Source organism: Triticum dicoccoides, chromosome 7A (genome assembly GCF_002162155.2).
Source record: "Triticum dicoccoides isolate Atlit2015 ecotype Zavitan chromosome 7A, WEW_v2.0, whole genome shotgun sequence".
Classification (NCBI taxonomy): domain Eukaryota; kingdom Viridiplantae; phylum Streptophyta; class Magnoliopsida; order Poales; family Poaceae; genus Triticum; species Triticum dicoccoides.
In genome coordinates this window covers 65,538,252-65,566,003 of record NC_041392.1, presented here as the reverse complement: position 1 = coordinate 65,566,003, position 27,752 = coordinate 65,538,252, and the positions used below count along the sequence as shown (strand labels likewise).

General features: G+C 44.9%; 2 protein-coding genes and 2 non-coding genes across 5 annotated transcripts; 1 reads left to right on the top strand and 3 right to left on the bottom strand.

Moving 5' to 3' along the window:
• Positions 1–17,831: 17,831 nt before the first annotated feature.
• On the top strand, positions 17,832–17,904 carry TRNAA-AGC. Its single transcript has one exon. It is a non-coding gene; the product is annotated as a tRNA-Ala (tRNA).
• A 603-nt stretch (positions 17,905–18,507) lies between these two features.
• Positions 18,508–20,292, bottom strand: LOC119333505. Its single transcript, XM_037606380.1, has 2 exons — positions 19,884–20,292; positions 18,508–18,827 (listed from the first exon to the last, which is right to left on the bottom strand). The coding sequence occupies exons 1-2, from the start codon at positions 20,194–20,196 to the stop codon at positions 18,784–18,786; spliced, it is 357 nt and encodes a 118-aa protein (XP_037462277.1). The 5' UTR covers positions 20,197–20,292; the 3' UTR covers positions 18,508–18,783.
• A 2,265-nt stretch (positions 20,293–22,557) lies between these two features.
• Positions 22,558–22,718, bottom strand: LOC119334975. Its single transcript, XR_005161669.1, has one exon. It is a non-coding gene; the product is annotated as a U1 spliceosomal RNA (small nuclear RNA).
• An 889-nt stretch (positions 22,719–23,607) lies between these two features.
• Positions 23,608–27,305, bottom strand: LOC119328398 (nucleosome assembly protein 1;1-like). Of its 2 annotated transcripts, XM_037601386.1 has the most exons (12): positions 27,124–27,305; positions 26,990–27,033; positions 26,743–26,838; positions 25,563–25,655; positions 25,366–25,456; positions 25,235–25,296; positions 24,969–25,153; positions 24,676–24,853; positions 24,540–24,583; positions 24,173–24,383; positions 24,051–24,068; positions 23,608–23,962 (listed from the first exon to the last, which is right to left on the bottom strand). In XM_037601386.1, the coding sequence occupies exons 1-12, from the start codon at positions 27,188–27,190 to the stop codon at positions 23,900–23,902; spliced, it is 1,152 nt and encodes a 383-aa protein (XP_037457283.1). In that variant the 5' UTR covers positions 27,191–27,305; the 3' UTR covers positions 23,608–23,899. The 2 variants fall into 2 exon arrangements, with proteins under 2 accessions (XP_037457283.1, XP_037457280.1); XM_037601383.1 differs by having other exon boundaries at positions 25,235–25,456.
• Positions 27,306–27,752: the final 447 nt, after the last annotated feature.

Sequence of the window (27,752 nt, the reverse complement as noted above, 5' to 3'; positions counted from 1 at the left end):
TGCACATCCCCAATAATAAGAATATCATATTTCTTCTTGACAGTAGGAAGAGGAAATTCAAAACCTCCAAATATAATTGATGGAATTTTTCCAATAGAGTTGATACTATGAACTTGAGGTTGTTTCCTCAGAAAGTGTACCGTATGCTCATTACCATTAACATGAAAAGTGACATTGCCTTTGTTGCAATCAATAATAGCCCTTGCAGTATTAAGAAAAGGTCTTCCAAGAATAATGGACATACTATCATCCTCGGGAATATCAAGTATAACAAAGTCTGTTAAAATAGTAACGTTTGCAACCACAACAGGCACATCCTCACAGATACCGACAGGTATAGCAGTTGATTTATCAGCCATTTGCAAAGATATTTCAGTAGGTGTCAGCTTATTCAAGTCAAGTCTACGATATAAATAGAGAGGCATAACACGAACACCGGCTCCAAGATCACATAAAGCAGTTTTAATATAATTTCTTTTAATGGAGCAAGGTATAGTAGGTACTCCGGGGTCTCCAAGTTTCTTTGGTATTCCACCCTTAGAAGTATAATTAGCAAGCATGGTGGTTCCGGTATCTTTCTTTTATTAGTAATGATATCTTTCATATATTTAGCATAAGGATTTGTTTTGAGCACATCAGTTAATCTCATACGCAAAAAGATAGGCCTAATCATTTCAGCAAAGCGCTCAAAATCCTCGTCATCCTTTTTCTTGGATGGTTTCGGAGGAAAAGGCATGGGTTTCTGAACCCAAGGTTCCCTTTCTTTACCATGTTTCCTAGCAACAAAGTCTCTTTTATCATAACATTGATTCTTTGATTGTGGGTTATCAAGATCAACAGCGGGTTCAATTTCTACATCATTATCATTACTAGGTTGAGCATCATCATGAACATCACCATTAATATTTTTACTAGGTTCATGTTCATTACCAGATTGTGTTTCAGCATCAGACATAGATATATCATTTGGATTATCAGGTGGCTCAGCAATAGGTTCACTAGAAGTTTGCACAGTTCTATCATTTTTCTTTTTCTTCTTTTTAGAAGAACTAGGAACATCAATATTATTTCTTTGAGAATCTTGCTCGATTCTCTTAGGGTGGCCTTCAGGATACAAAGGTTCCTGAGTCATTCTACCAGTTCTAGTAGCCACTTTAACAGCATAATCATTTTTCTTACTGTTCATTTCATCAAGCACTTCCTTTTGAGCTTTAAGTACTTGTTCTACTTGAGTGGTAACCATAGAAGCATGTTTGCTAACAAGTTTAAGTTCACCTTTAATATCAGCCATATAATCACCCAAATGTCTAATCATATAAGCATTTTGTTTTAATTGTCTACCAAAATAAGCATTGAAGTCATCTTGCTTATACTTAAAGTTATCAAACTCATCCAAGCATTGACTAGCACTTTTAGTAGGAGGGACTTCAGCTTTATCATATCTATAGAGAGAATTTACCTTTACTACCTGTGCCGGGATATCGGGATCAGGAGGTTCTTCAACAAATAAATAATTGAGATCATCAGTTTCTTCAACAGGCGGTGAATTAAGACCATGTATTTCTTCAATAGGAGGTAAATTCTTAACGTCTTCAGCTTTAATACCTTTTTCTTTCATAGATTTCTTTGCCTCTTGCATATCTTCGGGACTGAGAAATAGAACACCTCTCTTCTTCGGAGTTGGTTTAGGAATAGGCTCAGTAATTGGAGCAGGAGCTAGCTCAGGAGGTGCCCAATTATTTTCATTTGTCAACATATTATTCAATAGAATTTCAGCTTCATCCGGTGTTCTTTCCCTGAAAAGAGAACCAGCACAACTATCCAGGTAATCTCTGGAAGCATCGGTTAGTCCATTATAAAAGATATCAAGTATTTTAGGTTTCTTAAGAGGATGATCAGGCAAAGCATTAAGTAACTTGAGAAGCCTCCCCCAAGCTTGTGGGAGACTCTCTTCTTTAATTTGCACAAAGTTGTATATTTCCCTCAAAGCAGCTTGTTTCTTATGAGCGGGGAAATATTTAGCAGAGAAGTAATATCATATCCTGGGGACTACGCACACAACCAGGATCAAGAGAATTAAACCATATCTTAGCATCGCCCTTTAATGAGAACGGAAATATTTTGAGTAAATAGAGGTAACGTAATCTCTCATTATTAGTGAACAGGGCAGCTATATCATTTAACTTAGTAAGATGTGCCACAACAGTTTCAGATTCATAGCCATAAAACGGATCAGATTCAACCAAAGTAATTATATCAGGATCAACAGAGAATTCATAATCTTTATCAGGAACACATGTAGGTGAAGTAGCAAAAGCAGGGTCATGTCTCATTCTATCTCTAAGTGATTCTTTGTTCCATTTAATTAATAACCTCTTAAGCTCATATCTATCTTTGCAAGCAGAAATAGCAGCAGAAGATTTCATATCAAAAAGATAACCTTCAGGAATAACAGGCATATTTTCATCATCACTATCATCATCGTATTCAGATTCAATAATTTCTTTTTCTCTAGCCCTAGCAATTTGTTCATCAAGAAATTCACTAAGGGGCACAGTAGTATCAGGCATAGAAGCAGTTTCATCATAAGTATCATGCATAGCAGAAGTGGCATCATCAATAACATGCGACATATCAGAACGAATAGCAGAAGCAGGTGTAGGTGTCGCAGAAGGTGAATCAAGTGCATATCTAGATGGCAATTCCTTACCTCCCCTCGTAGTTGAGGGATAGATCTTGGTTTTTGGATCTCTCAAATTCTTCATAGTGTCCAGCAGATATAAATCCCAAGTGACTCAAAGAATAGAGCTATGCTCCCCGGCAACGGCGCGAGAAATTTAGTCTTGATAACCCACAAGTATAGGGGATCGCAACAGCTTTCGAGGGTAGAGTATTCAGCCCAAATTTATTGATTCGGCACAAGGGGAGCCAAAGAATATTCTCAAGTATTAGCAGTTGAGTTTTCAATTCAACCACACCTGGAAACTTAGTATCTGCAGCAAAGTGTTTAGTAGCAAAGTAATATGATAGTGGTGGTAGCGGCAACAAAACTAAAGACAGCAAAAGTAATATTTTTGGTATTTTGTAGTGATTGTAACAGTAGCAGTGGGAAAGTAAATAAGCGTAAACCAGTATATGGAAAACTCGTAGGCACCGGATCAGTGATGGATAATTATGCTCGATGCGGTTCATCATGTAATAGTCATAACATAGGCTGACACAGAACTAGCTCCAATTCATCAATGTAATGTAGGCATGTATTCCGTATATAGTCATACGTGCTTATGGAAAAGAACTTGCATGACATCTTTTGTCCTACCCTCCCGTGGCAGCGGGGTCCTATTGGAAACTAAGGGATATTAAGGCCTCCTTTTAATAGAGAACCGGAACAAAGCATTAGCACATAGTGAATACATGAACTCCTCAAACTATGGTCATCACCAGGAGTGGTCCCGATTATTGTCACTTCGGGGTTGCCGGATCATAACACATAGTAGGTGACTATAGACTTGCAAGATAGGATCAAGAACTCACATATATTCATGAAAACATAATAGGTTCGGATCTGAAATCATGGCACTCGGGCCCTAGTGACAAGCATTAAGCATAGCAAAGTCATAGCAACATCAATCTCAGAACATAATGGATACTAGGGATCAAACCCTAACAAAACTAACTCGATTACATGATAAATCTCATCCAACCCATCACCGTCCAGCAAGCCTACGATGCAATTACTCATGCACGGCGGTGAGCATCATGGAATTGGTGATGGAGGATGGTTGATGATGACGATGGCGACGAATCCCCCTCTCTGGAGCCCCGAAAGGACTCCAGATCAGCCCTCCCGAGAGGTTTTAGGGCTTGGCAGTGGCTCCGTATCGTAAAACGCGATGATTTCTTCTCTCTGATTTTTTTCTCTCCGAAAGCAAATATATAGAGTTGGAGTTGGCGTCGGAGGGTCTCCAGGGGGCCCATGAGGTAGGGGGCGCGCCCTAGGGGGTGCGCCCCCCACCCTCGTGGAAAGGGTGTGAGCCCCCTGGTCTTCATATTTGGCGAGGATTTTTTATTATTTTTTCTAAGACCTCCCGTGGAGTTTCAGGTCATTCTGAGAATATTTGTTTTGTGCACATAAAACAACATCATGGTAATTCTGTTGAAAACAGCGTCAGTCCGGATTAGTTCCATTCAAATCATACAAGTTAGAGTCCAAAACAAGGGCAAAAGTATTTGGAAAATTAGATATGACGGAGACGTATCACATGTTGACGGTGATGATGAAGTTACCGGCGCAGGGCTTCGCCTAAGCACTACAACGATATGACCGAGATGTGTATTTGTGGAGGGGGGCACCGCACACGGCTAAAACAATTGTCAACTTGTGTGTCTATGGGGTGCCCCCTCCCCGTATATAAAGGAGGGGAGGAGGGGGCTGGCCGGCCCTCACGGTGCGCCCCAAGGGGGGATTCCTACTCCTACTAGTAGTAGGAGTGGGAATCCCCCTTTCCTAGTCCTAATAGGAGGGGGGAGGACGGGGAAGAAGAGAAGAACGAAAGGGGGCCGCCCCCTCCCAATTTGGATTGGGCTTGGGGGGGCGCCCCCACCTCTTGGCCGCCTCCTCTCTCTTCCACTAAAGCCCATATAGGCCCATTAAGCCCCCGACGGGTTCCGGTAACCCCCGGTACTCCGGTATATGCCCGAACTCATCCAAAACCATTCCGGTGTCCAAACATAACCTTCCAATATATCAATCTTCATGCCTCGACCATTTCGAGACTCCTCGTCATGTCCTGATCACATCCGGGACTCCGAACTACCTTCAGTACATCAAAACACATAAACTCATAATACCGATCGTCATCAAATGTTAAGCGTGCGGATCCTACGGGTTCGAGAACTATGTAGACATGACCGAGACTCGTCTCCGGTCAATAACCAATAGTGGAACCTGGATGCTCGTATTGGTTCCTACATATTCTACGAAGATCTTTATCGGTCAAACCGCATAACAGCATACGTTGTTCCCTTTGTCATCGGTATGTTACTTGCCCGAGATTCGATCGTCGGTATCATCATACCTAGTTCAATCTCATTACTAGCAAGTCTCTTTACTCGATTTGTAATGCAACATCCTGTAACTAACTCATTAGTCACATTGCTTGCAAGGCTTATAGTGATGTGCATTACCGAGAGGGCCCAAAGATACCTCTCCGACAATCGGAGTGACAAATCCTAATCTCGATCTATGCCAACTCAACAATCACCATTGGAGACACCTATAGAGCATCTTTATAATCACCCAGTTACACGGTGACGTTTGATAGCACACTAAGTGTTCCTCCGGTATTCAGGAGTTGCATAATCTCATAGTCATAGGAACATGTATAAGTTATGGAGAAAGCAATAGCAATAAACTAAACGATCATAATGCTAAGCTAACGGGTGGGTCAAGTCAATCACATCATTCTCTAATGATGTGATCCCATTTATCAAATGACAACTCATGTCTATGGTTAGGAAACTTAACCATCTTTGATTAACGAGATAGTCAAGTAGAGGCATACTAGTGACACTCTGTTTGTCTATGTATTCACATGTGTACTAAGTTTCCGGTTAATACAATTCTAGCATGAATAATAAACATTTATCATGATATAAGGAAATATAAATAACAACTTTATTATTGCCTCTAGGGCATATTTCCTTCAGTCTCCCACTTGCACTAGAGTCAATAATCTAGATTACATTGTAATGATTCTAACACCCATGGAGTCTTGGTGCTGATCATGTTTTGCTCGTGAAAGAGGCTTAGTCAACAGGTCTGCAACATTCAGATCCGTATGTATCTTGCAAATCTCTATGTCTCCCTCCTTGATTTGATCGTGGATGGAATTGAAGCGTCTCTTGATGTGCTTGGTTCTCTTGTGAAATCTGGATTCCTTTGCCGAGGCAATTGCACGAGTATTGTCACAAAAGATTTTCATTGGACCCGATGCACTAGGTATGACACCTAGATCGGATATGAACTCCTTCATCCAGACTCCTTCATTTGTTGCTTCCCAAGCAGCTATGTATTCCGCTTCATACTTATATCCCGCCACGACGCTTTGCTTACAACTGCACCAACTAACAGCTCCAACATTCAATAAAAATACGTATCTGGTTTGTGACTTAGAGTCAGCCGGATCAGTGTCAAAGCTTGCATCGACGTAACCGTTTACGACGAGCTCTTTGTCACCTCCATAAACGAGAAACATATCCTTAGTCCTTTTTAGGTATTTCAGGATATTATTGACCAATGTCCAGTGATCCACTCATGGATTACTTTGGTACCTCCCTGCTAAACTAATAGCAAGGCACACATCAGGTCTGGTACACATCATTGCATACATGATAGAACCTATGGCGGAAGCATAGGGAATGACTTTGATTTTCTCTCTATCTTCTGCAGTGGTCGGACATTGAGTCTGACTCAACTTCACACCTTGTAACATAGGCAAGAACCCTTTATTTGCTTGATCCATTTTGAACTTCTTCAAAACTTTATCAAGGTATGTGCTTTGTGAAAGTACAATTAAGCATCCTGATCTATCTCTATAGATCTTGATGCCCAATATATAAGCAGCTTCACCGAGGTCTTTCATTGAAAAATTCTTATTCAAGTATCATTTTATGCTATTCAGAAATTTAGTATCATTTCCGATCAACAATATGTCATCCACATATAATATCAGAAATGCTACAGAGCTCCCACTCACTTTCTTGTAAATACAGGCTTCTCCAAAAGTCTATATTAAACCATATGCTTTGATCACACTATCAAAGTGTATATTCCAACTCTGAGATGCTTGCACCAGTCCATAAATGGATCGTTGGAGCTTACACGCTTTGTTAGCACCTTTTGGATCGACAAAACCTTCTGGTTGCATCATATACAATTCTTCTTTAAGATATCCATTAAGGAATGCAATTTTGACATCCATTTGCCAAATTTCATAATCATAAAATGCGGCAATTGCTAACATGATTCTGACGGACTTAAACATCGCTATGGGTGAGAAGGTCTCATCGTAGTCAACTCCTTGAACTTGTCAAAAACCTTTTGCAACAACTCGAGCTTTGTAGACAGTAACATTACCGTCAGCGTCAGTCTTCTTCTTTAAGATCCATTTATTCTCTATGGCTTGCCGATCATCGGGCAAGTCAACCAAAGTCCACAATTTGTTCTCATACATGGATCCCATCTCAGATTTCATCGCCTCAAGCCATTTCACGGAATCTGGGCTCATCATCGCTTCCTCATAGTTCGTAGGTTCGTCATGGTCAAGTAACATGACCTCCATAACAGGATTACCGTACCACTCTGGTGCGGATCTTACTCTGGTTGACCTACGAGGTTCGGTAGTAACTTGATCAGAAGTTTCATGATCATCATCATTAGCTTCCTCACTAATTGGTGTAGGAATCACTGGAACTGATTTCTGTGATGAACTACTTTCTAATAAGGGAGCAGGTACAATTACCTCATCAAGTTCTACTTTCCTCCCACTCACTTCTTTCGAGAGAAACTCCTTCTCTAGAAATGATCCATTCTTAGCAACGAATATCTTGCCTTCAGATCTGTGATAGAAGTTGTACCCAACAGTCTCCTTTGGGTATCCTATGAAGACACATTTCTCCGATTTGGGTTCGAGCTTATCAGGTTGAAGCTTTTTCACATAAGCATCGCAGCCCCAAACTTTAAGAAACGACAACTTGGCTTTCTTGCCAAACCACAGTTCATATGGTGTCGTCTCAACGGATTTCGATGGTGCCCTATTTAACGTGAATGCAGCCGTCTCTAAAGCATAACCCCAAAACGATAGCGGTAAATCAGTAAGAGACATCATAGATCGCACCATATATATCTAATAAAGTGCGGTTACGACGTTCGGACACACCATTATGTTGTGGTGTTCCAGGTGGTGTGGGTTGCGATACTATTCCGCATTGTTTCAAATGAAGACCAAACTCGTAACTCAAATATTCTCCTCCATGATCAGATCATAGAAATTTGATTTTCTTGTTACGATGATTTTCCACTTCACTCTGAAATTCTTTGAACTTTTCAAATGTTTCAGACTTATGTTTCATCAAGTAGATATACACATATCTGCTCAAATCATCTGTGAAGGTTAGAAAATAACAATACCCGCCACGAGCATCAACACTCATTGGACCGCATACATCAGTATGTATTATTTCCAGTAAGTTTGTTGCTTGTTCCATTGTTCCGGAGAACGAAGTCTTAGTCATCTTGCCCATGAGGCATGGTTCGCAAGCATCAAGTGATTCCAAAAGTCCATCAGCATGGAGTTTCTTCATGCGTTTTACACCAATATGACCTAAACAGTAGTGCCACAAATAAGTTGCACTATCATTATTAAACTTATATCTTTTGGCTTCAATATTATGAATATGTGTATCACTACTATCAAGATTTAGTAAAAACAGACCACTCATCAAGGGTGCATGACCATAGAAGATATTACTCATATAAATAGAACAACCATTATTCTCTGATTTAAATGAATAACCGTCTCACATCAAACAAGATCCAGATATAATGTTCATGCTTAACGCTGGCACCAAATAACAATTATTCAGGTCTAAAACTAATCCCGAAGGTAGATGTAGAGATAGCGTGCCGACGACGATCACATCAACTTTGGAACCATTTCCCACGCGCATCGTCACCTCGTCCTAGCCAGTCTTCGCTTATTCCATAGCCCCTGTTTCGAGTTGCAAATATTAGCAACAGAACTAGTATCAAATATCCAGGCGCTACTACGAGCATTAGTAAGGTACACATCAATAACATGTATATCAAATATACCTTTCACTTTGCCATCCTTCTTATCCGCCAAATACTTGGGCCAGTTCCGCTTCCAGTGACCAGTCCCTTTGCGGTAGAAGCACTCAGTCTTAGGCTTAGGTCCAGACTTGGGCTTCCTCACTTGAGAAGCAATTTTCTTGCTGTTCTTCTTGAAGTTCCCCTTCTTCCCTTTGCCCTTCTTCTTGAAACTGGTGGTCTTGTTGACCATCAACACTTGATGCTCCTTCTTGATTTCTACCTCCGCAATCTTTAGCATTGCGAAGAGCTCGGGAATTGCATTATCCATCCCTTGCATATTATATTTCATCACGAAGCTTTTGTAGCTTGGTGGCAGTGGTTGAAGAACTCTGTCAATGACACTATCAACCGGAAGATTAACTCCTGGCTGAGTCAAGTGATTGTGGTACCCATACATTCTGAGTATGTGTTCACTGATAGAACTATTCTCCTCCATTTTATAGTTGTAGAACTTATTGGAGACTTCTCTCTCAATCTGGGCATTTGATTGAAATATTAACTTCAACTCCTGGAACATTTCATATGCTCCATGACGTTCAAAACGTCATTGAAGTCTCGGTTCTAAGTCGTAAAGCATGGCACACTGAACTATCGAGTAGTCATCAACTTTGCTCTGCCAATTGCTCCTGCAGCGGGTTTGGCACCTAGCAGTGCTTCCAGGACGTAATTCTTCTATGCAGCAATGAGGATAATCCTCAAGTTACGGACCCAGTCTGTGTAGTTGCTACCATTATCTTTCAACTTAGCTTTCTCTAGGAACGCATTAAAATTCAACGGAACAACAACACGGGAAATTTATCTACAACAACATAGACATGCAAAACACTATCATGTACTAAGTTCATGATAAATTAAAGTTCAATTAATCATATTACTTAAGAACTCCCACTTAGATAGACATCCCTGTAATCATCTAAGTGATCACGTGATCCACGTCAACTAAACCATGTCCGATCATCACGTGAGATGGAGTAGTTTCCAATGGTGAACATCACTATGTTGATCATATCTACTATATGATTCACGCTCGACCTTTCGGTCTCACTATTCCGAGGCCATATCTGCATATTCTAGGCTCGTCAAGTTTAACCTGAGTATTCTGCTTGTGCAAAACTGGCTTGCACCCGTTATATGTGAATGTAGAGCTTATCACACCCGATCATCACGTGGTGTCTCGGCACGACGAACTATAGCAACGGTGCATACTCAGGGAGAACACTTATACCTTGAAATTTAGTGAGAGATCATCTTATAATGCTATCACCGTACTAAGCAAAATAAGATGCATAAAGGATGAACATCACATCCAATCAATATAAGTGATATGATATGGCCATCATCATCTTGTGCCTTTGATCTCCATCTCTAAAAGCACTGTCATGATCACCATCGTCACCGGCTTGACACCTTGATCTCCATCGTAGTATCATTGTCGTCTCGCCAACTATTGCTTCTGCGACTATCGCTACCGCTTAGTGATAAAGTAAAGCAATTACATGGTGATTACATTTCATACAATAAAGCGACAACCATATGGCTCCTGCCAGTTGCCGATAACTGTGTTACAAAACATGATCATCTCATACAACAATTTATATAATCACGTCTTGACCATATCACATCACAACATGCCCTGCAAAAACAAGTTAGACGTCCTCTACTTTGTTGTTGCAAGTTTTATGTGGCTGCTACAGGCTTGGCAAGAACCGTTCTTACCTACGCATCAAAAACCACAACGCGGTATAGTGATTGCTTTTTGATCTTCAGAAAGAACCCTGTTCATTGAATCCGATTCAACTAAAGTTGGAGAAACTGACACCCGCCAGCCACCTGTGTGCAAAGCACGTCGATAGAACCAGTCTCATGAACGCGGTCATGTGATGTCGGTCCGGGCCGCTTCATCCAACAATATCGCCGAACCAAGAAACAACTAGTGACAGCAAGCAATATGTATATATCCACGCCCACAACTCCTTTGTGTTCTACTCGTGCATATAACATCTACGCATAGACCTGGCTCGGATGCTACTGTTGGGGAACGCGGTATTTTCAAAATTTTCCTATGATCATGCAAGATCTATCTAGGGATGCATAGCAATAAAAGGGGAGAGTATGTCTACGTGCCCTCGTAGACCCAAAGCAGAAGCGCTAAGAAACGCGGCTGATATAGTCGAACGCCTCCGCGATCCAACCGATCAAGTACCGAACGCATGATACCTCCGTGATCTGCACACGTTCAGCTCAGTGACATCCCTCGTACTCTTGATCCAGTTGAGGCCGAGGGAGAGTTTCGTCAGCACAACGGCGTGTTGACGGTGATGATGAAGTTACCAGCGCAGGGCTTCGCCTAAGCACTACGACGATATGACCGAGGTGTGTATCTATGGAGGGGGCACCGCACACAGCTAAAACAATTGTCAACTTGTGTGTCTATGGGGTTCCCCCCTCCCCCGTATATAAAGGAGGGGAGGAGGGGGTCGGCCGGCCCTCATGGTGCGCCCCGAGGGGGGATTCCTACTCCTACTAGGAGTAGGTTTCCCCTCTTTCCTAGTCCTAATAGGAGGGGGAAGGAAGGGGAAGAAGAGAAGAAGGAAAGGGGGGCGGCCCCCCTCCCAATTCGGATTGGGCTTGGGGGGCGCCCCACCTCTTGGCTGCCTCCTCTCTCTTCCACTAAAGCCCATGTAGGCCCATTAAGCCCCTGGAGGGTTCCGGTAACCCCTCGGTACTCCGGTATATGCCCGAACTAATCCAAAACCATTCTGGTGTCCAAACATAACCTTCCAATATATCAATCTTCATGTCTCGACCATTTCGAGACTCCTCGTCATGTCCATGATCACATCCGGGACTCCGAACTACCTTCGGTACATCAAAATACATAAACTCATAATACCAATCGTCATCGAACGTTAAGCGTGCAGAACCTGCGGGTTTGAGAACTATGTAGACATGACCGAGACTCGTCTCTGGTCAATAACCAATAGCGGAGCCTGGATGCTCATATTGGTTCCTACATATTCTACGAAGATCTTTATCGGTCAAACCGCATAACAACATACGTTGTTCCCTTTGTCATCGGCATGTTACTTGCCCGAGATTCGATCGTCGGTATCATCATACCTAGTTCAATCTCATTACCGGCAAGTCTCTTTACTCATTCCGTAATACAACATCCCGTAACTAACTCATTAGTCACATTGCTTGCAAGGCTTATAGTGATGTGCATTACTTAGAGGGCCCAGAGATACCTCTCTGACAATCGAAGTGGCAAATCCTAATCTCGATCTATGCCAACTCAACAAACATCATAGGAGACACCTGTAGAGCATCTTTATAATCACTCAGTTACGTTGTGACGTTTGATAGCACACTAAGTGTTCCTCCGATATTCGGAGGTTGCATAATCTCATAGTCATAGGAACATGTATAAGTTATGAAGAAAGCAATAGCAATAAACTAAACGAGCATAATGCTAAGCTAACGGATGGGTCAAGTCATGTCTATGGTTAGGAAACTTAACCATCTTTGATTAACAAGCTAGTCAAGTAGAGGCATACTAGTGACACTCTGTTTATCTATGTATTCACACATGTACTAAGTTTCCGGTTAATACAATTCTAGCATGAATAATAAACATTTATCATGATATAAGAAAATATAAATAATAACTTTATTATTGCCTCTAGGGCATATTTCCTTCACTAATTGCTGCTCTTTCTGTTGTTCGTTTGATTTTCTCGCAGTCTCAACAGTGCCCATTCTTTGAATGACACGACACCTACCCCGCTGTGATGGATTTTGTCCGTGACCACCGCCCGCTTGCTCCCCTGTCACCTGCTTTTGTAGGATATCAGCAGTAGCCGGTAGAATTGTCAGCAAGATGTGGATGGCCCCATCAGCGCTCCTACTCATCCCCCTGAGAGCATCTCCAGCCGTCTCCCCAAGAAGCCCCCCCAAGCCATTTTTTGGGTGCCGGCGAGTAAAAAATGACCCACTCGGGCACCTAGAGACGCGATTTTCACCGGTTTTGACGATATTTACGGCCGGCGCTCTCACCCCAGACCCAGCCCCCCGAGGGCAGCTGGGGACGTCGGCGGTTGCTTTTTCAACGCACAGGCCCACTGCCAGCCCCTCTCTCCCCCTCTCTCTCCTCTCTCCTCTCCTTTCTCTCTTTTCTCTCTCCTTTCACCGCAGCGCGCATGGCCGGGGCGGGGCTCCGCTCGCGCCGCCTCCCCCGTAGCTCCGGCGGCCCGGAGCCTGCTAGGTCCGGCTGCCTCGCCCATGACTCGCGTCGGCCCCACGTGCCGCTGCGCCCCCGGCCGGCTCCGCCTCGCGTGGCCGAGGCGGAGCTCGCCAGCGCCCGCCTGCGTGGCCGGGGGGGAGGTGCTCCTCGGGCGGCCGCGGACTGGATTCAGTGCTCGCGCCACGAGCTACACACCGGCGAGCGAGCACGGGCCGGCCAGCGGTGAGGCGGGGCGGGGCGCGCGCTGCGGCCAGGGGCGCAGCGGGGCGCGCACGGCGTCCAGGGCGGGGTGGCCAGGAGCTCAGAGTCCACGACGGCCGCACCCACTCACTCCCCCGCTACTCCCGCGCGCCTGAGCCTCCTCATCGTGCGCCTCGGACAGGACCGTGTCGTGCGCTCTGCAACGTCTTCTCCGGCGAGTCCATCGACCGCAGCGCCCACCAGTGCCAGTGATGCGAACCAGAGCAGCCCGGTGTCGTTGGCCATCTCGGGGCGTTGTATTTCTAGCACACCACAGGCTCCGCGATGCCATGCCGGCGCTCGCTCTCCGGGTGCACGGGCCGCAACGTCCTTGCAGGGAGCGGGGCACGGGGCGACTCCTTCGTCGGCATGACCGGCGGCTCGACGTGGGCCTTCGGCTGCTGGATGACTCCTCAAGCTCCTTCATTGACTGGAGGTCGTCGACGCCGCCACGGTCAAGATGCCACGACGCCGTCTACAACCTGCTCGACGAAATGCCGCCGTCTCCATGAAGCTCAACACTGCTCGTGGGGGGTGCAACGAGTGGAAAATTTTACCCTCCCATGCCATACTTGTCGCCGGCAGCCCCCCAAGAGACGAAAAAAATGCCTCCTGGGAGGGCCAACGGGCTGGAGATGCTCTGAGTATGCATACCAGCAGGCCCCAGCGAGATCCACTTCCAACTGAGAACTGTCAAGGATCGTTCTCAAGGCCACGAATCTGATGGGTTTTCCTATGTTGTTGGGCATGTGTGTCCTCATCGTGGGGCTAGTTTATGTCTACTGATTTGTCGGGTATCTTCTGAAAAACTTCTGGATCATGGTCCAATTACGAGGTTGCAAGAGGACCACCGGTCCAACACCAGAACGCAACGCCATCCCCTCGCTTCGTGTGAGTCTATCCCAACCACCGAGGTGATATACATACGCCATATTATACGTGCACCGTGCTTTTCTCCTGACATACGCCAATTTCCATGGCTCACGGGCGCGGCATTCATTATGCTGCCCAACTACCGATTCAGTCCATCTAACAGACCAGATAATATGACCATATGCAGGTACTTCCTCTTTTTCGGTTTATAGGGTTTATCTCAAAATTTTAGTTTTTCCATTTTATAAGGCTCAATTTGATTGATTTCCATCACATGTTCAGATTACAAGATGCATTAAATCATTGCGTGCAAGTATTAAGAGAAAATCGACCAATGCATGTAATCTATGCATGCATGCATTGCAATTAATGCATTGGTAAACATACTTTTTTGAGAAAAACAAGAATATTAATTGAATGCTTTTACAAACTACAAAAAGTATTCCACCACTCACCATCTACCTTGGTTGGTGAGATTTTTGAATTGAGCCTTATAAACCGGAAAGGAGGGAGTATGACCCATATCGCCGCTTCCGCCAGGGGGGTGTTAAAACTATTGTGTTCTTAATCTTCCCTCAACCTCACGGCTCCTTCGACTGTACAGGGAGATATAATCATGGATCCAAAGTCTATTCCATGAAGACGCTAGATGTATTATGTGCTCTAGAGAAAAGAGTCATGTAACACGATTCAGCAATTCTTGATCATTCTAATCCTACATCGGTTAATAACATTAGTTATGCACAATGTAGGTCTCTGTCCATTCGGCGGCTGAACTTAGGTAAAACCAATGTGTCACCTTCATCGCTAACTAATTCCCATTCGGGTATCACCTCTCTATCTAATTTCAGACATGACTACATATTGATCATGAGATCGCTGCTGGATTAATCGTCGACATTTGATACCAACCATGGGGCCCAACAGAACAAGTCCATGAAGATAACTACAACTTTGCTCGACATTGTCCACAATCATCTTTATGGAGATGTTGGGCAGCTTGCTGGGAAACTCACCACCTTGGATTCGGTAAATATGACTAACTCTGAATGCCCTAATGATCTTTCTATGCCTTAGATGACCTTTTATATGGGATAGTCTTCGTAGCAAAGAAGGCCAGAACCAAGTAACAAGAAGAAACGATTGGGGCAATCTGCATCGGATAGGGCGGTGGCATATAGAAATAAGTCATCATCCCCGAAGGAGAATTTGGAGTAGTTGGAGAAGGAGGTCCGAGTAGAGAAAGAGCATCGGGAAGCCGTCGTGACCCAAGTATCTCAGAATTTGTTTGTGCATGACAAAGCACGGGAAGAGCATATCCCCACCTCTGGGGGGGGGGGGGTAGGGGGGTCAAGAAGCTTGGCCCTTCACCCAGTAGTTGAAAGCAAAGGTGAAGGTTGTGTGTACCAATGATCGTCACACCCCCACAATATGCAAGACAACTCTGTGAGTCCCTGACTCCTCGAGCTGGCCGCATTCGGGAGACCAGAGCTCTTATTACCTAAGGGGCAAGTTGAACAGCCAAAAAAGGCGACGACCATTCTCATCATCACGCAGATCCAGAGGAAGCTCATGCAACTTCAACTCATGCCGACAAAGTTGCTCCTTGGGGCGACGAATTTAGGTTTGTCTAGCACCGCCGGAAGAACTTTGAGCCGCTCCCTGGGCGAGGGGCACCGGAGTCCACTCCATTGAGCGTTCCGACAGGGCGACGGCTCCGAAAGAGTCCCTACACATATGTCACAACCATAGAGGCCGTTGGCGAGGAAATGAGCACATCATGGACAGAGGCGGAGCCAGAAAATTTGGCCATTGGGTTCACTCCAGACTGGTTGTGAGAATTTACTACTAGTATGTGAAGTGTAAAGTATAATTTTAAATTATCTTACAACAAAATTATAGCACCCAAAAACAACATAATGAATAGAAATATGATATCATGTATCACACACTGTGTTGCATTAAAAACTGAAGAGTGCAAGACATACCTGTTCAATAAAATTATAAAATCACTTGTTTACATATTATAAATAGAGTAGCACCAGATAACTTTGTAGCTCCAGTGTGTAGCTTCTCATCTTTCTTGAACACAGAAAAAACGACAAGTTAGTTTGACAAGTTTAGAACAAGTACTGACAAGAGAAATAATATTGTAAAGGCACTCACATTTTAGAGTGTCCCCTTTCGATCTTTCATCGCCTTAAAAATATTAAACACTGCATAATTGGTAATGGTAGAAAATATATCTTTCTCCACATAGCAGATTAGACAATCACTCATGAATTGATCACCCGTTGAGTATCACTAATCTCCCTCTGCGGATAACCAAAATTAGATGGTGGCCTGTAAGGTCCCCTCATTAGATATCTGCGACTAATCTCATCTTGCTTTTTTGGATTTCTTGTGTACCCTGAAATTCTTTTCCGATCAGCCGGATCATAAGGCAACTCATCAAAATTAATTTCTGTATGAATAGTAGGCTTCGGGAGACTAGCTGCAGTGACATTTAATGCACTTAGCCTACGTCTAGTGGGTGACCTTGATGTGCCTGTATCATTATCTCGATCTGGTGACCGAGTTTTATTCGAAAAATACCGTTCCATAGCCTAGATTGATCAAAGTTCATGGAGAAAAACAAATCAAAAAACTAGGGCAAAATAGTCACTGTCGTACTGGTGTTCTAGGGTAGATAAGACATACAAAAAAAGAGAGAAGATGCGGCTATATAATCTAATTACCTCAAATTTTGGGTTTCGGTATTACCGATGTTGATCTGCACTCGTCTACTTGCCGCGGGCGTGCGGCGGCGGCACAGGCGTCGAGCGACGCGAACAGGCGAGATGGGAATTAGAGAAACGAATAAACGAATGATGAAAAAAACAGACTTCGACGAGGCGTGCCGCGTGCGGCTGCGTGCGCTTTTCTCGTAAATACGATTACGTGACTCACACAACTCATGGTTCTGGTAAAACGATTATGTGGGCTTTTGCCTTCTGGGCCCTTTCTTCCACGTACGTGACATGTGTTGGGGTCAGCCAGAATATTTTATTGGATTCACATCCCTCAAATACGTATATATCCACGTACGAGGAAAGATGCATTGGGTTCAGTTGAACCCAATAGCTATACACTGGCTCCGCCGCTGATCATGGAGAAATACCTAGTAGCCACCCTCAAGGGGACCGTCGGAAGGTTGTGGACTCACCTCCCTCTGTCCATCCTCTTGAACTAGCATGTCTCAAGTTGATCTCAAACTTCCAAGGGGTCCGCACCGTGGACGAACTGATGAGCATCCAGCAAGGGAGCGGCGAACCGTTTCAATACTTCACCATGTGTCGCAACACCATCCCAAGCAAGGATCACAGACTACTTGGTTATCCGAGCTTTTAGAGGGGGTTTAGCCTCCAGTGTGTGTGCCACTCACCTAGCCGCACTGCCGCACTGGTGAAGGCCTCCTGAAGTGGGCATGGGAAGTTACGGACGCGGAAGAAGCCGTCGCCCGTCAAGCTCGTCCTAAACAAGCACTCGAGTTCCTCCTTAGTGACCATGTTATTAAGATAGATTAACGGAAGCTAACGTCGAGGGGATGTAGCTCAGATGGTAGAGCGCTCGCTTAGCATGCGAGAGGTATGGGGATCGATACCCCACTTCTCCACTTAATTTTTTTCGCACATCTGAAAAATACTGTGAAATCCAAATTCCCCATCAGTGAATGCAGTTACTGGAATGTTAGACGTCCCCAAACGAATGATTTTTTTACATCTGAAAAATACTGTGAAATCCAAATTCTCCATCAGTAAATGCAGTTACTGGAATGTTGGACGTCCCCAAACGAATGGTTTTTTTAGATCTGAAAATACTGTCAAACCCAAAATCTCCTCAAGTGAATGCAGTTCCCACAGTACAAGAAATAATCAGACCGGAGCGATCCTATGCTTCAGCAAATATCACCATATATCTGGTAAAGCAACGTCTAGTTCTCAACCAAATGAACTATGGCAAAATCAGACCAGAGAAGGGCTCCCCTCACAAGCAAGCAAAGTGGAGCGAACTATGGTAACACCACAGGGCACTGCAACATGCCATTTACTGTACCAAGAGATCGAACTGGCGTGAGAAAAAGCTAAACATCACCAGCATCCAACTGAGTTACCCAACCAAATGCTTTCCATTTCTTCAGGAGCTTTGGCTCGGTTTTTGTCTCCAATGCTGAGAGCCTGGAAGAAACACAACAGAACAGAAAAAGAGGCGAGAGCAATCGACACAACCAAAGCCCTAAACGAGCTCAAACGAGAGCTATACATCTCACAGTTGTTTGTGTGTGAAGACATCCAGGTAAGAAATATCAAGTGCAAGGACAACAACACATGAGCTTCTACACAAGACTTTCTCAGCGCTGTCCATTAGCTGCATAAAACAGCGCCACGAGGAGACAATGTTCTTTATGTTAGGTCGACGGAAACCATGTTTGCAACTCAGTGCAAAGCTAATCTGGACCAGTTCTGCAATTTGACAACAAGCATTGGGGAAGAGTTCATGTTATTTTTAGGGGAACATGTTCCTCCTCGGCATCAGGGCCTGCAGATTGAAAAGGCAAATGTTATGTCCCGCCATGGTGCATCAATAAATTTACAGTTGTCAAAAAATAAATAAAAATACAGTATGTAGAACTGCTCGACAAAAACTAAACAGCGCACTGTTTGTGCTCCTGGTTCTTTTGTTGTGAGCAATGTGCATTGATGTGTGCTGTCATGCCTTGAGGTTGTCAGCCAAATATGATCCAACTGTTCAAGAAGGAAGGCAAATGCTCATGGGTACGGTACCACCAAGTGAAGAGCACACATGGCCTTACATGCAAATTATGGCATGCCTTGGGATCAGCTCAATTTCAACACAGAGAGTCCAACAATATCCACAACTGATGCCAAGAATCAATATGTAAATCCTGTGATCCTACCCATTTGTTTTGTCCATCATCAGACTAAACAAAGACATGCAAACTTGGACACAATATAATGGGATACCTGACGAACACCGAATCGGCCCGAAAATATAGGTTCAAAAAGCCATTTTGCATATTAGTACATAACCTACGCGTTGCATACAGTGAAGCACCTCTTCTAGCATTTCGAGCTACTACTGTTTTATGATGGAAAATGAAACCTCGGAGGACTATGATGTCCAACCAGCAAGAAATTCCAGCCAAATAATAACATGGACAAAGAAAACTCTACACAGTTCCAGTTCCAGTTCCAGTACACATCCGCCTGCCCTGAACTCCTAAAATGAACACATCACCTCCAATACTCAAACCCCTTTTGATGCCTACTACACAGCACCTCCAGATGTGGAGTGCAATGCCACAATCTCTGTAAATACACTATCCAGTACACAGATAAATGCAGGTTTAACATGCTTCAGAATCAATGTGAACAAAGGATTGGCTGATTAACGATCTACCCCTACAAGCTAAAACATGCCTTCAGGTTCAGACTAGCATCAGCCCCCACAAATGTAGTGATAAATCTGAAGGTTCTTTTTTTTCTGAGAAAAATGACAAATCTGTAGTAGCTACGGCAGGGAGAATCGGTATATCACTGCGGCAGTATCGCGGGAAAGCAGCGAGGAGCATACCTGACGGCTTGGGCGCCGGGACGGCGAGGTCCTCCTCGCCGTAGATGTGGCGGAGGCGGGCGGCGGTGATGGGCGGGGAGGGCATGGCGGCGAGCTTGACCAGCTCCTCCCTCCAGGCCCACATGGTGGAGGACATGGCGGAGTTGGCGGCGCGGAGGGAGGACTTGCGGGCCTCCAGCTCGTCGATCTCGCCCTGCTGCTCCGACGACCGGAACGCCAGCGCCACGAACGAGCCCAGCAGCAGCGCGCTCGTCACCTTCTCCGGGTTCGCCGATAGCTTCGCGCCGATCCCCCGCAGCGCCGCCGCCGCCATCGCTCGATCCCTCGCTCGCTGGCTCTCGTCTGCGCCGCCCAGTAGCAGACTCCGCCGCAGCACGAATGGCACGATTGGTTGGACCGGCCGCCGCGACCCTAAGCCCGGCCCTTTTTTCCTTGCTGGGCCGTAGACTGGTAGTCGGTGTGCGTTGCGTTAAATTCGTACCTAAAAAAAACACTTTGTCTAAAAAATGCCCTAAAAAACTGTCTCAAAAAAATATCTTTGCCTAAGAAAACATTTCCTTCTTTTTCTTTGGAAAAGAGCAACCGTATCTCTTATAAAAGTTCATCAGACAAGCATCCCAAACATAATAAAAAAAAATACATCGAGATATTTATGGACCACAAAACGACCAATACTACCGGTAGGGCGAGCTGCCAATTGGCCGTTGTCGCAGCTCACCTATCGGAGCCAGACCGACCTTGTCGATAATAGTCGGGAAGTCTTCATGCGCGTGCCCTTTAGGATCAGTGCCCTGGAGCCGCAATCAACATCGTTAAACCCTTGAATCGACCTAAAGTGTGTGATACCATAACTCGTTGTCACCCACGCATGACGAGGAACCCTAACCTCGCGCCCCAAAGAAACGAGAGGAATGTATGCCGAAGCTCTGTCGATTTCGGCCAGATGGACGAACTAAATGAGGATTGAAGCCGGGAAGACCAACTCAACAAAGGAGTGTGGCCGTCCACCCGAACGTCGCCCTGCGAGAACTAAAAACCCTAACCTAAACTACTAGCCAAAGCAGAGGCACCAGGGTTCTTCACCCCACCATCGGCCACTGGAACGATGGGCAGAAGGAGGCACATCCACGGGCTCGCTGGTGGTGCTTGGAGGGGAATTATAAACTCTAGCCATCGGTAGGGAAAAGGGTTGGTAATTGATCAGAAACACACAAAAAAAACATATCAACCATTGAAGCGGTAGACAGAAGGGAGACGAATCCACGGATTCGCTGGTGGTGCTTGGAGGGGAGTTGTAAACACTAGACATAGATGGAGAAAAGGGCCAGTAATGGACCAGAGACATGAAAAAGAAAACATATCTCTTTTAATTATTTTTTGGGGGTAAAGAACACATGTCCATGTCAAAAAATATCATTTATTAAGAAAAATGTCTATGTCTTACATTGGCATGTAAATTGTCATGGAAAATTATATTTTAGTATGTCACATGTGTTAAAAGCTAAATTTGGTCCTACTGACTTTGGCGCCCTCAGCACAAGCACACAAGGACTGGACTGAAAAAGTTTGCACCATCTCGTTCTGCGACACATACCAGGGACCAGAACATAACAAAATCAGAATGCCTACTGAGCAGCAACAGGGGCCAAGGACCAAAATTTAATATTGAAGAATTGACAGGGGCCGCGCGAACGTGTACCCCCTCTACCACACCAAATCAGAATGCCTGCTGAACGTGTACCGCATGAAACTCACATCTCCATAATGCACTAACAGCTTCAACTCTACCCTAAATTGTTACCCCCCCTCCCTCTTCCCCATGGGCCCTTCGTGGTTAGAAAGAAAAACTTGGTTGGCATGTAGAGCGGTTGAGCCCGTGGGCTCAGTACAAGGAATGAAGCAATTTGTTCAAATTAATTTGGCCGGTAAACAAACTGGTATGTGTTCAAATTAATTTGGCCGGTAAACAAACTGGTATGTACAGGAAAAAAAACTTTTATGAGGAATAGGGTAGTTGTCCATACACGGAGCCAGTGGTGAGCAATGGCGGTAGCCATCGTGTGGAGCGATTCGATAGCCCGTGATGACACGGGGAAGGCGTTCATTCCCGAAGCAATACCGTCTAGAGGGCCGAGTCGACGAAAGCAGCAAAGTCAGACAGCGGTAGCTGAGTACAACATGGAGACACGTAGGGCAATGGCGCAAGCATGGGTGGTGCCGGTTGCGAGTGGAGAAAGACACTAGTCGCCATGGCCATGCGCGAGAGGAGGCGGACACTGGTCGCCAAGCCAATGCTTTTGGACTAGCTTTAGCATACTGAGCCTACCACGCATTATAAAATCTCAATTTCTTGTGTTATCACGTTCAGTATATCTATATTTTCCTATGAACTTTGATCATCAAGACATGTATGTGCAACCGATAGACCAAGGACTGGAATGAACAAAGAAATGTCCTACAATGATAGAACCAACGCTTAATTTCAGACAAATGGGCTTGCTCGTTGCACCAGGAACCACAACAGAATAAAACCAGAATGGTTGCGCTATGCAAAGGCCAAGGACCATAATTTAATTTCAATGAATTGGCTGGGACCAGCACAGAGTAACACAACAGTGCTTGCGCTACGCAGCAGGGGCAAGGCCAAGGACCAAAATTTAATTTTCAAGAATTGGCAGGGGCCGCGCGAACGCGTACCCCCTCTACCACAAATTACGACGTTCACTCTCCCACTTGGGGAGATGATAAGTCAACGCGCCCACCAAGTGCAATGTGGGCCATTGGCTTAGGCCACGGGCCTTGTTGATCGCCCGTCGACCCCGTCCAGGTAAGTATGGAACCACGGCGCACCTCCCTCTGCCTTTATAGCCAGCTCTCCCACCCGACGCCCCTCCGCTGGGCGAGGTGGGACTAAAACCAGCGGAGCGCGGCAGCCGCGTGCGAGCGGAACGGCAGGCACGGGAAGCGCGGTGGCTGGTTTCGGTGGGCCGGCGTTCGCTCCGTCTGGGCCTCATGAAGCACGACTTGGGCCTGCAGATCCGGCGGCCGGCCTGGTGCTGGGTGTTCGTTCCCCCGTCGAATAAAAAAAAAAAGAAACCTTTGTGCTCGTATGGCTCGCGTGCTCTCTCTCTCGTACTGCTGCTCAAAGTGTAGAGCTGATGGAAGTGCCCATGTTGACACGACACGATCGATGGCCGAGATCACGCAGGGGAGGTCGTGGCCTAAAAGAACGTGGTTATGCAGGTGAATCGTACTGATCTGATGACGAGAAGCAAACTGCGCAGCTTGCGAAATAGCCAAGTTAGTTTACGTCTGCGGTGAAATTGAACATTGGTGTGGCAAGTACACCAGGAATGTCGTGGCAAGAGGTCATGCTTTTCTTTTTACCTAAGATAAGAATACGTGATGCTTCGCAGTGAAGAGGCGATTCACTCTTTTTTTTCCTCATAATTTTCTTTTTCGTAAATGTCAATAAGAGTGATATTCGACACTGCTGCTTAGATTTGCAAGGGAAATGAAGTGATATGAACTGTGTATGCCCTTAGGAGTATGAATCTAGCAGACCACTACAAGGGGGAACGTAAATTCAGCACCATCAAATACACCTTAGGAAATGAATTATGAACCGAAACGATCAAAGTGCTTCCCTCGGACAGAGCTATCTCAAATGCATCGATGAACATTCCGCATACTGTAGAACATTATCACAATGGACACGAGATCATGGCACAAAAAATAATACTAGAAGGCTCCATTACGAGTTCAAATATAATTACACAATCTTAGGGTGTCCTTCGACTGCATATAGCTAGAGACCATAATAAGAATACGCGCTAACATGACCGTCCCAAACCATCCATCCACACCAGCACAATCACCTCGCCACCAGATACAAAACCATGCCTACGGTAATATCCCACACCAAACGTCTGACCCGTGCACAACACAACCAACATAAAAGCTCCTTCCCCCTGGGCAGTTCAATGGGAAAATAATGCAACTGCATCCACCAAATTCTACTGCTGCTTGCACTCAGTCGGTTGCTCGGCGTTCCCTTGCGCGCCACCCTTTGAAGGTCCCTGGCGGACGATTTACCATGCATTGTAAGATGATATCATTGCTAAACTGGAACCAGGCAAGTGTTTGAGATTAGTGGAGAGTTTGTACCTTCGGTTTGCCCGCCACCTGCTCAGCCAAATACAAAAGAAATGAGTTAGCAAGGCCAGTTGAACACAGCAATGTTGCAGAGAGCAGAAATAGGCACTTCTATGGCTGCAAGATAAGATTACCTTCTTTGTTGGCTTGTTTAGCTCTTCCTCGTCTTCATCCTCATCCTCATCATCGTCCTCATCCTCATCATCTTCTTCATCATCATCATCATCATCCTCATCGTCGTCATCCTCGTCACCATCTTCCATATCATCAAAATCCTCAGCTTGCACAGCCTCGCCCGTAAACCAAGAAACAGCATGAGGGATGATCTTGTCCCTTATGGTAGACCTACAAGTCAAATTCCAACAGCAGCACGGAATCAGCAAGAGGGGCGCTATGCTAAGACCATAATGTACAGCTCAATGTGCAGAAATGGAATTATCTGCAGGACAATGATCTCTGGTTCCCATTTAAAAAACGCAGCAGATGATGAACAGCACTTACCCAATGTCATAATCATGCTCCATTTGACCCTGAAGCTCATCAGCCTATATCACAGATTGAAAGAAAAAGTTTAGTATGAATTGTGAACAAAGCATAGTGTGCTCTCAGTGAATCAAACAATAAATCTTGAACATACGGCTTCTTCATCAATGTCCTCATCATCCTCAGGTACTTGTGGGGGGCTGAAAAAGTTGAAGAAGCTCTCACACTCTTCAGTTTTAGTAATAGGCTTGGTGTTCTTTGAACCTTTCTTGGGTTTCTTCTTTAGAATCTTCTGTGTCACATTTTTCCCAGGATACCACTCAATTTCAGTCCTGCAGTACACATGATGTGTGAGGCTAATAATGGATGCACACACAGTTATCATTTATAATGGAACATGAGAACCCTATACATGAAAACAACAACTAGTAGGTAAAGAAAACCAACCCGATTGCTTTCTCCAAAATTGGGTCATCCTCATCAACCATATGATAGGATTTTGTTAGGACAGAGTTCTTGAAGAAAGGGTTTGTATCAAAGAAAAACTCAAGCTTGAAACCCTTAGGGTCATCAATTCTAGACCACTTGATATCCTTTAGATATTTCAAAACAGGCTCATCACGCTCTTGGATCTAGAATTAAGCAAGTATACAGTCAGAAACGCATTAAGGGAGCTGAAAGAACACCTAAAAATACAGCACGCTATGAATTACCTCCTCAGTCAACACGTCATTTGTTTTCAAAGCAGTGAGCCAAAAATCTGGGACACCTTTAGCTGAAAAAGAGGTTAACAGCACATCAGAATGGTGATCTCTAAGAGGAAGTGCAAACTTTGATTTCATACCATCTGAATCTCCCCCCTCAGCAGCATTTTCAGTGGTAGGTTCTTTAGCAACACCATCAACCTCCACAACTCCATTTACAATGTCATACCTCTGAAACAACGCAAAACAATGGAACAATTTGCACATAAGGAAATGGACAGAAGTTATATCTTTTCATATATTCGCCTGAAACGTTATAAACATGGAGTAAGCGTACCTTAGCATACAATGGTTCATACAGCTTCTGGTACTTGGCTTCAAGGGCAGCCCGTTCCTCGAAAAACTTCGTCTCAATCTCATCATGTTGGCTCTGAAGTATTACACGGATAAATGTTAGTTCTCTGGGCAACCAAATATCATACAATGAAATGGAAATTTACTCAAGACATTGATCTACTCTGATCCAACAAATATGCATAGAAATGGAACTTTTCAAAGATTCACCATGGATAACTGATATGATACAGGATAAACTGGAAGCAATAAGGTTGACTGCACACACGAAAACGCTAGGAAATGGGAACAATACAAATGATGCAGCTTGTCTAAAGTTGGTCCAACCAATGTCGTTTTACATGCTAGCAGCAAAAAATGCTAACATAGTTTGAATCATTTGATCCTGCATCTTAACCTAGCAAATATTTATAGTTTCAAACCTGCAAACATAGAACAAACTACTAGAAGGCCTCATGTAAAATACAAAAGCTTGGGTCGCTTTACCATGAGGGAAAACATTTTATTAGGTTCTTCAGCTCAGGACTGAGATTTGAATGGCAAATTCAGAATGTTGTTTGGGTCAAACAAAAAGTTCCATGAAGCTAATTCTAGGCTGTAGGCAACACGATATTCTTAAAGTAGATACTCATGGCAGCGGAATAGGACATAATGTCTCTATTCAGTATTGAACTCCACAAGTACTTTTTCAGTTCATAATTCGCATCCTGGCTATATTCTGAGTTTGCCGCCCTGATGACTTAGCATTCACATTCCTTGCCTCACTCATAAACAAATAAGTAGGTAGGCCTAATGTACAAAGCGGCGTATTTCTTCTGCCAAAGAATAACATCCATCTTTGTAAGCAAATGGCAAGGAACCGAATAGTTTCGTTTCCATATCAGAACTTAACTAGCCTGATCAACACAACCAATCAACAAGAAACCGTGATCCACTAAAAGGGAGTACAGAAACTATAACTATTGGACTAAAAACGAACTAGCTAGCTTAACAGAACAAATGAATCTAGTCCTTACAAATCACTTGTACCTAATACAAATAAAATCACTATATTCATTTTAGATCAGCACTTCCATATGAGGTACTCTCGCACAGGAGCATCAGTACACCAATCACAACAGGACTGGTAAAATTTAAGGCAGGGGAAAGAATTCCATCTCAACCTGAATGCCCCTCAGAAACTCAACACGCCTCCTGACATTGGGCGAGAGCGACTCGAGCACGTCCGCATGCTGCCCCGCCAAGCTCTGCAGCTTGTCCTGCAGTCAAATCAGATCGGAGAAATGAGCAACCGCGGTAACTGGAACCAAAGCACGCCACCAACCATCGCATCCCAAGCACAAAACGGACAAGCGCGCCGGAATCGGACGGGAAATGGGCGCCTCCGGGCCGAACAACGAGTAACCGTACCTTCAGGGCATTGACGAGGCCGACGCGGTCCTCGGCGCTGAGGGCTGCAGGGAAAGCACGGATCGATTAGGGGCGCGGAACGGCGAGGGGGAAGGGGAAGGGGGAGGGGGGGACTCAGGGGAAGCGGGGGTTACCGGCGGCGGCGGCGGGGAGGGAGGTGTTGAGGTCGGAGAGGTCGAGGTTCTCCTTCTCGCCGCCCATGGTCGGAGCTCCGGTGGGGGCCTGGTTGGACTTCGCCGCGCCGCCGCCGAGCAGGGGAGAGGGAAGCCCTAGGTAGAGCGGGAGTGGGCGGCGAGGAGGCGGGGAGAGAGCGAGTAAAACCCTAGCCTCGGGGTATAAGAAGGGGGAGGTGGGCGCGTTTTGCGTTTTGCACCCCCGGTGTGTCTGGAGCTACAAGACGGTCCGCGGATAGAGTTCGGAAATTCGCATGGAATTCTGGACTTTTTTGCAGAAAAATGAGGGCTAACACTCCGGTGTGCACAAGGCAACTCCAACGTTGTTGCCCTGAAAAAAAAAACTCCAACGCTGTTCATCAAAATGCCCGACAATGTTGGAACACTTTTTGCCATCTAATGAGAGACATCAAATGTCCTCGGACCAGTTTGGACCACAAAAATCCTCTAAGCCCTAAAAAAGGAAAACTCCAACGTTGTTCATCAAAATGCTCGCCAATGTCCGGACACTTTATGTTGAGAGACATCAAATGTTATTGGACCATTCTGGACCACAAAAACCGCGTAAGCCATAAGCAAAACTGGGGAAA